Raw genomic sequence first — 15,552 nt, forward strand, 5'->3', positions numbered from 1 at the left:
TGCCAAACATTGATTCAAGCAGTGGTTGAGTAAATAAAACTAGATTTCAATGATGTAATTGTATACATTTAGAATGACATTGTAGGATAGATATGAGAAGCCAGATCTGGCTGGTTTGAACATTAAAGATAGAATATTTGAGTCTGATATGGACAGTTTAAATGCTGGCTTGACACTTAAGTTCTTCAAAAAAACTGACTTGACATTTAAGTTCTTCAATAAAACATCATACCAAGAGGAGTGATGTGATTAAGAATGAACTGCTACACGTCTTTGGCAAGTGACTGCTGGCATGTTGATTTCTTTTTACTTTTAATTTATACAAATTCTTCACTGGAAAATATGCATGTCCTTCTTTTGTCATGTTCAGTATAAAATAATCCAAATAAGGCTAGCTGGCAGAATCATTAGCACACTGGGCAAAATGCTTAGTGGCATTTCGTCTGTCTCTATGTTTTGAGTTCAAATTTTGCTAAGGTTGACTTTGCCTTTCATCCTTTCAGGGTCAATAAGGTAAGTACCAGTTGAGGACTGGGGTCAATGTAATCAACTTGCCCCCCTTCCCTGAAACTTGCAGCTCTTGTGCCAAAATTTGAAAGGAACTTAAAATCTGTGAATTTACATTCAGTTTTACATAATCTATCATATCTTTATGATATATAAACAATACAAAATATTTTTTAAATCACTTTTTCTTTACTCACAAGAATTCAAAAATCAAAAGATTTCCCATGTATAGATCATTATGTATTAAAACTTATAATGCTGTATGCAGTTTTCAAAATTGTTGGAGATTTTTGATTCACAGTGTTAGACCTATTCATGTTGTTGACATTAAAAATATTTTGATGTTATCACAATATTGACCAGACTCAGATATTGTTATACACCATTGGTCTCAATGTGAGGATGCACATTGTAGCTTTCAAATGATGTCACCTGATTGGCTAGACTGACAGGCCAACATTTCCACTGAACAAAGGCCAGTCCATTGCAGGGTTGCCTACTTATAGCTGAGTGGACTGAAGCAATATGAAATGAAATGTTTTATTCAACAACTCAATGCACCTCCAGTCTGGGAATTGAAACAATGATCTTGCAATCATGAATGCAACACCCTAACCACTAGGCCACATGCCTTCATGTTTAGATGTTATATTATCTATTAAATAAATATTTGTATATTGATCTGACATGGAAGTGGTATCTCATTTTGAAATCATTGAGGTGACATGACCTCACTGAGAATTACAAATATTGTTGTACTTTATTTCCTTAGAAACTTTTTTTTCACTTGGGCTGTTTACTTTATCAACCTTTATCAGAGGGTTTTTTTTTTTTGTTTTTTCTATTTTGTATTTTTCTTTTTCCAGAACCAATACAATCACGTTGTGCAGTGTTGCGTTATTCTCGGTTGACAGATGCACAAGTTTTGTCCCGATTATTGACTATTTGCGAAAAAGAGACAGTCAGTTATACAGATGATGGATTACAGGCTATTGTATTCACAGCACAAGGTGATATGAGACAGGTTGGGGAAGAAAATAATTACATTTTTACTTTCTATTTACTCCCATTTTTCATACTCAAGTTAGAACAACTATTTCATAGTTAGATGTCCTTCCTGTTAAATTCCACTCAAAAGATTTTGGCCAACCTTAAAAGACACTTATTCAAGGTGCCATGCAGTGCAATCAAACCCAGACCATGTTGTTGCAATACAGGATTCTTAAACACAGAGCCAATCTTAAATCTATTTATTTCTCAGAAGTGCAATATAATAGGTGATCTTAGACTTTTGATCTCATAGTTCTTTATCTTAGTCGTTCCTCAACTATTATTGTCACTATCGTAGGAACAGTTTAAGGTTATGCTTTGCCGATTGAAGTCAGAAGAAAATTAAAATATCCAGAGTTGTCTCCCATACTTTTGAAACTACTATTGGCTATTCAAAGCCGACATTAATTTAATAGGCTTAATTTTTCTTTTTGATTTTGCAAGATGCAAACTATAATTTCATTAATAAGAAACATACTACATTTTTCCAGAAATGTTATCTACATAGATAAGCATCCAAGCTAAGTCTTAACTATTATAGGTCCATTAATCAAAAACATTTTCATCTAGACTTATCATCAGCCTCCTAGTTTATATGTATCCTTTTTGTCCACCCTTTAACTGTTAATATCCATTTTGTTTGACTCATACTTACTGGATACACATTTGAGATCTAACTAAAAACATCCATAGTTCAGATTGCAAGAAAGAAAGATGAATTCATTATATTGTCAACACTGTAACTCTTTAGATGTCAAATATGTATGTTCACACTATTTCAGATTCTACACCCTTATCATTTCCTTCTTTTTTTTTTTTTTCTTTTTTTTTAAGGGCTTGAATAACCTGCAATCTACTTTTCAAGGATTTGGTCATGTTAATAGTGAAAATGTTTTCAAAGTAAGTGCTTTCTTCAAATTTGTAACTCTTAGCATGACTATCCTGTATGCCATTAATGGAGCATTGATTGCAAATAGTTACTATTGAACTGAATTACTTAAAAATATTGCCATTCTGAATTCAGATGTGCAATTTACATAACTTTACATTCATCTGCCGTTAAAAAATGTTTAGGAGTAGATGACAACAGAATCATTATTGGCAGCCTTGTCTCCAGTCTTTCCACTTTGTACTGAGCTTTGTAGATTATCTTGTATTTCTTTTCAGGTATGTGATGAACCACACCCTTTGCTAATAAAAGACATGCTGCAACATTGTGTTGATGGTAAAATAGATGAAGCCTATCAAGTCATGTCACATCTCTGGAAATTGGGATATGCTCCAGAAGACATTATTGGGATTGTGTTTCGTGTTAGCAAAACATTTAACATGGCAGAATATCTTAAACTAGAATTCATTAAGGTCAGTTTCTTCTATCATTGCCTTTTGTAATAATTGATTTTAGTGGTAATATATCTCAGCAATAAACATGTTTCTTTTAATATCAGCTAGTCAACATTGAAGATAAAATTGAAAATTAAAATATTTGTCTAGGGGATTTAATTGGTATGATGAATGTAGGGTGGAAAATATATGTAAAGTATTGTAAAAATCAGAATGAAGAATTATGACCAATATTTTATGACATTGCTAATCCAAATGATTACTATTTATGCCTTCTCACATTCAGGTTTTGTCTTTTCCAAAATATTTCATAATAATAAAACCTTCATCGATTTACTTTAAAATTTGACAAGACTATTAAGAAGTTGTCAGTAATGTAAGATAGACTCATTAGATTTACATCTGTTTTACTATAATCTTTTATAGTGATATTATCTAGTTGCATGTTTCCTAACTTCAGAAGAGGATATCTGTGAAAAAAGGAAAAAATTGGTTAATACAAGAACTACTTTGGGTCATAGCTAAGATGCTATGTGAGTTGTAGATTTATGTTAGTAGGCTAAACTTTGCAGATGGAGAAAGGTGCAAGGAGATATTAGGTCTACTAACTATTTTTTATGGCTGTTAAGCTTGGAGTTAGTCCTAGAATCAATCATTTTGTACTAGTTTATTCATATTAGCACTTCAACATTCAGATTTCTTTTTCAAATGCATATTGTTTTAAATTAATCATGCATTATGTTATAGCTTCAAAATTTCAATAGTGTGTTTGTATATGTTTTGAATGACATTGTAGGGTGGGTGTGAGAGGTTGGATCTGGTCAGTTTTAACATAAAACAGGTAGAATATTTGGGCCTGATATGGCCAGATTAAATACTAAAGGGTTAAAAGATCTTACCTACTTACAATAAAACTTAATTGAAGAAATCTGGTGTATAACTTATGCAATTCGAATTATGTTCAAACTATTGCCCTTCCTTTTTAATTCAATTTAATGTGATTGATTTTGTTTTTCTTATAGGAGATTGGTTATACACATATGCGAATTGTTCAAGGTGTTAATACTTTGCTACAGTTGTCTGCTCTTCTGGCCAGGTTGTGTAAAATTTCTGCCATAGCAAAAGAAGATTCACAATAAACTTGCAAATATTTTGAATACAAACAAGGACTTTAAAAATTTCATACAATATTTGCTAATAAAGAAAACAGTTTTATGTATCACATGGAGGTTTTGTGGGGGAGGGGAAAGGGTTTGCAATCCTATCATTTTAAAGAATAAAATGTGTATTTCAGCCCTTCAATAATTTCATTTTCATTAAACATATCCAACTTAATTTCCTTGTCTTGGAGAACAAGATGTACTCCATCAATTGTTTTGTATGAATGTATGTTTATCTCCCATTGTTTTGGGGAGGGGTGGTTAGGGGGCTTATGTTTTGGCCTGGAAGAAGGAGTTGTGCTCAGGCTCTCCAAGACTGGTGAGACTGATGCAGTTCATATTCTTAAAAACTGAAAGTTGACTGCCATAGATAAAACATGATCAGGAACAGTACGCTAAAGGGATTGTGCTCTGGGAAGTAGCTAATGTGGAACCAATTAGGCAAAACACTAAGTTGCAGATGAGTGAGTGAGGGTCTCTGAGTGGAAGGTTATAGACCAGCCAACTCTGCAGATTAGTAGCCACTGTAGTTGCAGTAGAAATGAAAGAGTAAAGAGAAAGCATGTCTGTGTCAATGTGTGATTTCATACCACTAAGGTGATTATTTTTGTACACAGTCTAGGATATCTGTGTAGCAGCAGCTGCAGTACCGTCTTAGATGTGGGAACAGTATTTCAATGTGAGTCTCTTCTGAGTTTTGTAAAGGATTACTAGTTGTTAGGGGTAGAAGTCTTTTCTTCCCCTAAAGAAGAATGCCAGTCTTTGCTATGTTCATGTGAAACCATCAATGATGGTGGAGCTTAGTATTTGTAATAACAATGAGGATCCTAGCTGTGTATTGTTCATATTTTGATGTCAGTGTTATGAAAACTCTTTTTCGTAGTGCCAGTGCAGGTTTGTCATGGGGTGTCTCAGCTGCATGTGAATGATGGCTTGGACAGTGTTTATATTTACTTGAAATATAGGAGTACATGTACTTAATGCTGTTCTTGCTTTTAACATATTACTGCCAGCTCCACTTTTTTTTTTAACATCTTAGAGGCAGAAGAGCAGCACCCAGTGATCTTTTGCAGAACCTCTGAGACTGGTAGGAGGAAAGGAATAAGAATGCACAAGTCTAATTTGTTACAGTAGGAAGCACTACTTTAGAACATAGGGTTGTCCAGAAGCTTTGACTGAAAGCTTGCAACTAAGTGCATAACACTTAGGATGTGAAGATGAAGGAAGAGGAGGTGGTAGTGGCGGCGGCTGCTGCGGCCTCAGACTGGATATTGGATTAAGTTTACCATCCAAGATTGACATGTTTTACATCATTCAATGCATCACTTATTAACATATATATATTCCAGATATGATTTTTGTTTTTTAATCAGCTTTCCTATCAAGCATAGTGTTATAGTTCCACATTCTTCCCTTTGATGTTCCTCATAACAATATAACTACTGGTTTTAGCATATCTTAATATAAACAACTCATAAAACATTACAGAACGTGAGATCTCTACTGAGACTGAATAGAGATTTTAAACTGGTATAAGCATAAACTCATATTTTATGCACAACAGTGTAAATCAAAAGTCTTCTACAAATATTGGCCTTGTAAATTTAAATCAAGAGAAATTTTCATTGATAGAGTAGCGTGAAAGAGGTTTCTGTTATTTTCTGTCAGATGAAGATTCCTTCTTTGACATAGAAAATTAGCCTTATAAACTTCCCTCACTGAGACATGCCAAGCAATGAAGTAGAAACTATTATTCATTGAAAGTACCAATCATCATTATTGTTATGAGTATGAACTGGAAAAGCATCAGTAGTATACAGAATGGAGATCCACCTCAGAAAATAGTAAAATCTTAGTTAATAGTAACAACCAAAACACAGCATTTCACCATCATGCTAATTGGAGTGAGACTTCATGATGTGGACACCTTCAAGTACCTAGGATCCACTTTGACTGAGGACAGCAGATCTCATAAGGAGATAACAACAAAACTCAGTTTAGCTTCAGCTGCCATGACAAAACTGAACAACATACGAAAAAGCAATTCCATTAGTTTTCCAACAAGACCCTGGTGGACTTTCACAACAGACACAGAGAGAAGAATCCAAGCATTTGAGCAGAAGGCTGCTACACATTCTGTACACCGAACACTTTTGTCAGGTAGCAAGTCCTCAAATACGCTGGCAGACAGGAATCACTCCTTGCATAGGTAAAACGATGAAAGCTTGCCTGGTACAGTCATGTACCCTGCCCAGCTGGAGGACAATAGAGTGGCAGAGAGAAAATCCTAGTTTCACAATATCAAGGACTGGACAGGTAACAACACAGAGACCATTGACTATGGAAGCATGTAGAATGGCACCCCAACAATGAGGATGATTAACTGTAATAACTTGAATATAATTTCTATCTGACAGAAAAAAACAAGGGTCAACACTTACAAAATCCCATTAACAAAACAGAAAAATAAAAATTGCGCGTAAGAAGGGATAGAACTGCGATGTTCTTGTAATGTAATATGAAAGTAGCTTCCCTTGGAATATTTAAAATATTTGTTTTCTCTACTAGAAATTATTTTTGACGTCACCATGCTTGGCGTTTTTTATTTTTCGTTTAATTTTTTTTATTTTATGAATTAACGGAAAGTTTGGGTGTTACTTCTTGTTAACAAAGAGTATGACCAGAAGACACTGATCGATTGAAGTAATCGACGAATCTGATCTTCAAATCAGTTTACTATCATTATCTTAAACTTTATTTTCATACAAGCTTCATTTATCCCTTGCACTATCGACCTTTAGCTTTGAACGAAAAGTATATGGTATGCTATCCTGATTTTTTCTTTTATTTCAGTTTTTTTTTATTATTATTATTTTCTTTTCAACTTCCTTTTCAAGAAGAATTTTCTTGGTGTTTGAGAAGTGTTTGTTACATAACATTAACTATTACTTTTCAATTTGCATCGTTGGAAGATCATATATATATTAGATCACTGCAAACCAAAATACACACACAAACACACACAGAAACGGGGAGGGGGGAAACAGAAGCTAAAAAGGAAATAGAAAATACATAAAGTTCCAGAGAGGGAGTGAGATAAGAGAAAGACTAAAAGTAGGTAAGAGCTACATACAAAAAAAAAACATTCGAATTTCATCTAAGAACAAAACACTTAGAGACAATATATCAAAGATGAAACACTACAACAAGATTTGGGTACTACTAAAGCAGAGTGGTCCCGAACGCGCAGTCGCGCGTCCGCGCTAGCTGGTCGTGAGTGGTCGATCCTAACCCTAACCCTGACCCTATCCTTATCCCTAACCCTAACCCTAAACACGTGTATTCATTTGCACACACGCGCACGCGCACATTTTGTAGGCTCGACCACTCACGACTAGCTAGCGCGGACGCGCGACTGCGTGGGTGCGCGTTCGGGACCACTCTGCTTTAGTAGTACCCAAGATTTGAAGGACCTGAACTAACTTCGGGAAACAACAAAGACGGTCAAAAAAATCAGAGAAGATAGAAATGTATGGAAATAGAGAGAGAGAGAAAGCCCTATTAAAATGCCTTACAACTAACTCATGCGTTCATATATTCTATATATATATATATATATATATATACATATACATATATATATAGCCTGCTACCTCAGTAGGTTGAGCACAAGACTTAATCTTGAGGGTCAAGTGCCCTAGCTCCATGTTGGATAGAGTACTTTTTTCTGGTTCTTTATGTTCTGGATTCAAATTCTGCCGAGGTCGACTTTGCCTTTCAACCTTTCGAGGTCGCTAAAACAAGGTCCATGTGATCGACTTACTCACTCACTTAAAACTGCTGGCCTTGTACCAAAATGTGAAACCATTTATACATAGACAATATACTTATCATTTAAATATATCTTGAAGATTCCATGCAAATTATTACAATCTTCACAGAGACTGTCTTTATTGTAAATATGCATCGCGTGCTTACTCAACATACTGAAATGGGGGGGGGGGGCGATGGAATCAGGAATTTTGTAATTACATCATATGGTTCTACAGTAATTTGTATCTCAAAACAAGAAAAGAATTAGGACTACGATGTTCCAGTGCAGAATATAAAAGTTGTCTCCCTTGGAAAGCTGTCCCAAGAAAGGTTTTGACATCAACAATGTATTTTTATGAATTAAAGGAGAGAACAAAAAAAGCGCGGTGTTTAAATGTTACAAACTATGTGCTGTATAAATATATCGATGAATTCCCGAAGAATTGCTTAATGCATAACAGTCATTGTGGATTGGATGGATACACGCAAATCCAAAAAATGTACTAGAACGGGTGTAAAACAATGTGTAGGAAAAAATCTGAAAAAAAATGCCCGCAAAGCAACGGGAGGGTGCGGAGAGGACTTCAGAAAATTCACAAGATCCGAACTTTTCCCTCATAACTTTTAGGAAAATGGGGTATTTTCAATGAAATTTTATAGAAATACCTTTCAAACGGCATACATTACGATTATAAAGAAATTTGTAGGGAAAATCTTTTTTAAGGAGGTGAGGAGAGGACTTCGGGAAATTCACAAAATCCGAGTTTTTCCCTCATAACTTTTAGGAAAATGAGTTGTTTTTTTTTCAATGAAATTTTATATAAATACCTTTATAACGGCATACATTATGACTATAAAGTAATTTGGAGGGAAAATCTTGAGGTGGGGAGAGGACTTTCGGAAAATTCCCAAGATCCAAATTTTTCTTCCTATTCCGAAATCACATTCAACTTCCTACAGATACCCTAGCGTAGTACTACTACACTACGTAGTGTTTATTTCTACCCTCTTTCAACAATTTTTAATGTTTTGGCTTCAATTTTATTTCATTTTCAATTATTTTTACGCTTTTTTGCTGTTGTATCATCATAAACTGTTACAAGGGCAACAAAGATGTACAAGAGAGACAAAACTCCAGAGGCAACAAACTGTTGGACATGGATATGAAAATTACTGTAAAAGTTATTATAAACCTGATCAAGGGTAGTATTAGACTGGATGAGATGTAGTTCTGCTTGTCCCAAAGAGAGGTACCACTCATGCCATATTCTTAGTGAAACAACTTCCAAAGAAGACAATAACTCGCTGTATTTTCCTATGCCTACATTCATCAGTCTGGAGAAGGCCTTTGACAGAGTCCCTTGCACTGTAATTTGGTGGTTGTTAAGAAAACTAGAAGTAGATGAATGGTTTGTGAGGAGCAGTCATCAAAGTGAGTGGGTAATGAACTCAGTGATGAATCTATCATGCAGAGGGGAGTAGATTAGGGCACAGTTCTCAGACTCCTCCTGATTATTGTAATCTTCCCAGCCATAACAGAATTTAAGACCAGCTATTATTGGGAACTCCTGCATACTGAGACTTAGTACATTTAGCAGAATCTAGAGAAACTGAAGCAGAAATTCCAGATAAGGATGCAAAATCCAGAATTGAAGGACCTTTAAGTAAACTTAACAAAAGCAAAAATTTAGTAAGTGGTAAGGAAAATAGGGCCCTTATAGCATGAGGTAAAATGGTCATGCTTCATCTGCCAAAATGAAGTTCATTGGAATTTTATAAGGTGCTCCCAGTGTAAACCAACAGACACACAAGAAATGTAGTGGGATAACAGACAGGTTATTAATGGAAGTTAGCTTCATATCCCATAGGTACACCAGAGCAGTAAATACTAAGAGTGCTGGGGAATTAGATTCCCTCAGATGTTCAGATGGCTCCCTAGAAGTAGTTGATAGCTTTTGTTACCCAGGGAACTTAATTAGTAGTGGGGGCAAGTGTTCCAAAAGTGTGATAACTAAAATAAGAACAAGTTGGAGAAGTTCAAGGATCTCTTACTTTAATGACAACAAAGGGTTTCTCCCTCAAACTCAAGTGAAGACTATAAGATGCTTTTATGCAAAGTGCACTGCTGTCCAACAATGAGACGTGGTTCTTGAATGAAAAGTAAGAAGAAATGAGGTGAGCAAGCAGTGTTAGATTATGCCATGTTAGCTTGCAGAATGTTAAAGTATAAAAGAACAGAGATAAAGTGGGTATAAGAGGAATCATAGGAAGTACAAGAGAAGAGACTATGTTGGTTTAGGCAGGTGATGTGAATGGGGGATGACAGTTGCAAAAAGAAGTGCTGAATGCTCAAAGCTGATGGCTGTGGAAGAAGAAGACCTATGGAGGCATAGGAGAAAGTGGTAAAAAGTGATCTCAAGATTCTGAATCTCCCAAAAGAGGTGACAAGTGACTGCGACAATTGGTTATATTACATGTTGAGGCAAACATGGCAGAGAGAATGCTAACAAGGGGAGTGTTTGAGTTGCTCTTGTTGCATCAACTTACTGCTTCCTCCTTGCCTTTAATTGCATTCATCCCCAACTCTCTCCCCATTTCTATAATTCCCTCCAGTCTGAATTTTCTCTCACTGTTTTGGCTGCATTCACCTATTGTTCCCCCACCCCGGCATCTTTTTCTCTCACCATCACAGCTTCCCTATCAACATCTCTCACCATCCTCCTCACAACTTCTCTACCATCTCAAGCTAGAAGACTATCATGATCCAATGTCTGCTTTGGCTTGATTTCAATGGTTGGATGTCTTTCCTAAAGCCAACCACATTGCAGTGCATACCAGGTGTCATTTTTGCAATTATATAGAAAGGAACAAAGCTGGGTATAATATTTTCTACAAAGCATTACTCATTTTAGGCAGTGCACCAAACCACTCAGTTGGTTATTGCTTTGGTTATGTAAGAGTGAAATATTCACTCAAAACAGCTTCTTTGTTCCAGCTGATGAATCAAGGTTTAATAATTAACTACAAGGTATATTATCTAAAAACTTCGAAACGACTTGTAAAAGCAACTAAAGAGGAAGATATCCCTATAGATTGAGTCTTTTTGAAAAAGTTCCAACATTATGGACGCCTTCAGTTTGGAAAGAAGTATAACAAAATATTATGATACCAGTAAAAGATGCAGGGTTTGAAGAAGTTGTACATGATGTGGTAAAGTAGCTAGGATCCCATTGAGAATGAGGAGCTGATGTGGTTAGCTCAAGGGCAAGCTGCAGGACAAGAAGATATAGAAACCCCATCTACCACTTCAGATGTTGCAAAGAATATTGCTATGGAGTTGGCATGGCACTTACATTAGAAGGTTTGCATGTCTTAGCTAATACTGTGGATCCTAATCATGAACATAACAAAAGAATTACAAGAGTTCATAATGAGCTCAGTTCCCACACTGAGCTGTACAAAGAGATGGTGCACTGTAAATGTCAAAGAACTTTGGACATGTTCTTCCCTCCTGCTGCATTTGTTGCTGCTGCTGATCTATGCAGCAAAAGATAGTCTCACATCTTCTCATTGTACCACCACCTATCAGATAGTAGTCAACATCATTTGAAGTAAATACGTAACTGTATTTTTTATTGATTCTCTAATGTATATCTCCTCAAATGGTTTTATGTATATACCATACTTAATTATGTGTCTAAAAAGTGTTTTCTTGCAATAAATTCTTTTATATTTTTTTCTCAAAAATATTCTGCTGGAGCTCATCTTCATTCATATCATGGAAATCAATAGGAAATCAGGTTTCACATTATGGAATTCAGCATTACGCGAAGATTTCCAAGGATACCTTGAAATTCCAGCTCCTACAAGCACAAATTTTCATTTCCTTCCAAAATTTATTGCTTTTAATGATATCAGGATAATATCACCCACCTCCCACCCACACAAGTACGAAATCCCCCTGAGGGCAAAATCCCACCAGACAAATTTTACACAAAAATATCAACTAATAAATATTAAAAAAATTTTTTTATAAAATTTCACTTTCCTAAAATATCTTTATTGTAAAGAACAATATCCTGTTGTATATTGACTGGCAGGAGATTTTGTCTTGGGGCAGAAGAAAGATTTTGTCCAGGGAATGGGGGTAGGGTGGGGGTTGTCCTAGTACCATTTTTAACACACCATGTCCACAAGAGATATTATCACAGAACAAATATCTCAGTAACTGGCCTATCAACAGTGTATATACATTAATTTATGATACATTCTTTTACTTGTTTCAGTCATTTGACAACAGCCATGCTGGAGCACTGCCTTAAAGGGATTTTAATCAAAGAAATTAACCTCAGGACCTATTCTTTGTAAGCCTAGTACTTATTCTATCGGTCTCTTGTGCCGAACTGCTAAGTTATGGAGATACAAACACACCAGCATCGGTTGTGAAGCAATGATAGTGGGGACAAATATAGACACACACATAAATATATATATATGTGTATATGCACACACATATATATATATACACATACACACACACACACATACATATATACACAACAGGCTTCTTTCAGATTCCATCTACCAAATTCACTCACAAGGCTGTGGTTGGCCCGAGGCTATAGTAGAAGACACTTACTTGCCCAAGGTGCCACACAGTACAACTGAACCCAGAACCATATGGTTGGGAAGCAAGCTTCTTAGCACAGAACCACGTCAGCTATTTAAATATAATACTGCCTCAATTGTGTATACCAGATTTTTATTCAGCTGGGCAACTATTTGCAACATCAGTGAATGCTTTATTCTCCTGTATCAAAGGCAAAAAATTATCATCTGAGCAGAAGGTTGGCTGCATGTATATGCCATAGAAAAGGCCCAAAATAGCTGAAATGCCTTTGGTACTTTCACTGGCCACTGCTGGGACAAATTTTTCTCTCTCTCCAATATTTATTGTTTTAAACTTAGCATGTCCATAAGAGATGTTATCCTTGGGCAAATACAGCAGCAACTGGCCTATCAACAGTAAATATACATTAATTATGATGCATAGATGCCTCTCGCTGAGTGTGTGTGTGTGTGTGTGTGTGTGTGTGTGTGTGTGTGTGTGTGTGAACATGTATGTACGGCATTAGGAAGGGCATCCAGCCGTAGACATCATGCCAAAGGAGTCCTGGGGCTTGATGGATCCTTTCAAACCGTCCAACCCATGCCATCATGCAAACTGGACGTTAAATGATGATGGTAATATATTACACACATGCATATACGATTACATACGTACGTACGTATATATGTGTATGTACACATTAGGAGTGTGTTAACAGCAAATCAATTCAATTTTGCTTCAGTATTTTCCCATTGCAAAAGCAAGTTACTTGCCATCTGTTGTAGCTCTAACTTACATTCCTCAAATAACAGTTACATTAAGTCAACAATCTCTTTCTGATTTCTTCTAACCGATCTACGAAGAGTTTTCGTGTCAAAACAATAGATTTCTGACATTATGTAGTATATGTGCATGTAAACCATTTAATTATGGTTTGATATTTAAATTTATTTTTTCTAATCATAAACGCATATTAGTAAATTATTTATTGTGATTTAACCTAGCGACATTATTTGCACATTTATATACCTCGTAACTCCTTAAACATAATTTGCTGTGTAGATTTTGAAATTCAATTTACTCATTTGTTTACTAAAGTTATATCTTACGTCTGTTTACATATAAAGTTGAATCTCAAAATAGATATAGTTAGATATGCTAGCAGACAACATTCAATTTCTGTTTTAAGAAATTCACTCCATCGTCTGCATAATTGTTTTATAATACTGAATCACCGGTGTGTATAAGCAAAATATAAACAAAATAAACAGAGAACCTGTATGTGGTCGTTCGGGATACGAGAATTAACAGCCAAATTTCTCTCAAATACACATCCTATCGTCTTCATAACGAATGAGACTACACACTGGATAATGTTGTCCTAGTACACTTGGTACTCCTGATTGGAACATCTTTGACCATTAGATCTACTTAATCAACGCTGACCTTTAGTTAAGTAATAGCAATAACAAAGAAACTCATTTCGACCAAGATGCAGCTAATATAACGTGATTAGTAAACTAGTTTAGGATATAAGCGTGTCTCATAAATAATATTAAATAAACAACATGCGATTTTGAAAAGTTCCGCTATTTGCTCAGGGACTTAAAATAAACTTGCTTTTGAAGAATTCTGTTTAGAATTTTAACTTATTATGACTCAAAGACTTTTCTTTTATCTCTCTCTATCAGATACTATCATGCCACTCAAAATGTGTCGGTAATTATGCAGTTATCAGCAATCACCAAATCCAAGTGAACCGATTTACAAGGAACTGCCGAAGAAATCTGTTTTGTTATTGGAAACGGCAAACACTTGCACACACACACAGACAGAAGCTATTTATTGTGGAGATTGTCACCAAGAGCAAATTCTTGTCTCTCATCCAAACGACCGGTTCGGTGTAATTTGTGTATTCGCTGTGAATACACATGAATGATAAATCCTTCGATATCATAACTTGTCTCTCGTTGTCTAAAACTTATTTTTCTAAAAAAATTGGCACCAATGATTGTCAGTCGTTAGTGCATAGTTATAAATAATAATGACGATATACCTGTCGTAGTATGGAAATGACTTCTGACACCGGATTATTAAACCTAAATGAGCTTTACCGGTGATCATATTTCCAAAAATTACTGCACTATACTTATTGCTCGATAATGACTAGCAGCTAATCAATATACGAGATAATTTGCTTTAACAGAATCTATAATTCTGCATGAATATAAACTATCCATGTGTTGTAACTTCAATAATAATCATTAAGAAAAGCCGAACGAAGAAGAAAAGATACAATCTTCCAATCTTTCAGTGAACATTCCATTTGTTTTCCGGTATATTTTCCGGGAAACAAAAATATCAGACAAGACCAAAACATTATCAAAACTTTTAAACATGTGCGACACAACTTACTGCTGGCACTTTACTATTCATACATAGTAGTTAAGAGTGTGCGTGTGTGTACATATAAATACACACACACATTTACAGACAATACGCTGTGTAACCAACCTAATTTCTCTCTTGCTGTCTCATTCCCTCCCTCTCATTTTCTCAGTCTCTCACTCCTTCTCTCTTATCCACCCTCTCTTCTGACTCTCGACGTGTCTTTCGTATTCCACCACCACCACAAGCGCTAAACCATCGCCGACAGCGGAAGTATATTCCGTGTGTTAACCAGCTTGACTTAAAATTTCTTTGGAGGTCCTGTTTATTTCATATTTTACTTACTCTTACCTAAACTACCTGGCTAGCTCGTATTTATCTTGCTCATTATGAACGGTTGCAATGCCCATGTCGCCATGGGCTGTAATCGAGTGGCCGAAGAGAAAGTGGATATTTTCTCACCCCGGACGCCTATAAATACAGAACCTCTCACCTCCAAATATTCTATCCAAGGAGAACTCGGAAGGTAAATGAAATTTCTTTTTTTTACCTACCTCTATTTGTTCAATTATTCAACCGACAAAGAAAAAAAAAGAAACCCTCATCTTACCCTAGCAAGTATTTCCTAAATTTCAAGGTGTGCATAAATGTATACATACATGAAATAACTTATCAATATTT

The 15,552-nt window shown here is 35.6% G+C and overlaps 2 protein-coding genes across 2 annotated transcripts in view; both read left to right on the forward strand.

The window, feature by feature from the left end:
- The window catches only part of LOC106870562 (replication factor C subunit 2), a 14,917-nt gene extending 10,714 nt beyond the window's left edge, over positions 1–4,203 (forward strand). The window contains exons 6-9 of the mRNA XM_014916688.3: positions 1,374–1,531; positions 2,392–2,457; positions 2,725–2,919; positions 3,924–4,203. Of these exons, the coding sequence (XP_014772174.1) occupies positions 1,374–1,531; positions 2,392–2,457; positions 2,725–2,919; positions 3,924–4,040 (536 nt within the window). The 3' untranslated portion in view covers positions 4,041–4,203. The remainder of the gene's footprint in view (positions 1–1,373; positions 1,532–2,391; positions 2,458–2,724; positions 2,920–3,923) is intronic.
- A 2,442-nt stretch (positions 4,204–6,645) lies between these two features.
- LOC106870561 (serine/threonine-protein kinase 17B) overlaps positions 6,646–15,552 on the forward strand; it is a 117,566-nt gene continuing 108,659 nt past the window's right edge. The window contains exons 1-2 of the mRNA XM_014916687.3: positions 6,646–6,882; positions 14,175–15,397. Coding sequence (XP_014772173.1) covers positions 15,261–15,397 — 137 coding nt within the window. The 5' untranslated portion in view covers positions 6,646–6,882; positions 14,175–15,260. The remainder of the gene's footprint in view (positions 6,883–14,174; positions 15,398–15,552) is intronic.

The sequence above is a fragment of the Octopus bimaculoides genome, chromosome 1 (genome assembly GCF_046866305.1).
Source record: "Octopus bimaculoides isolate indiv1 chromosome 1, ASM4686630v1, whole genome shotgun sequence".
In the NCBI taxonomy this organism is placed as follows: Eukaryota; Metazoa; Mollusca; class Cephalopoda; order Octopoda; family Octopodidae; genus Octopus; species Octopus bimaculoides.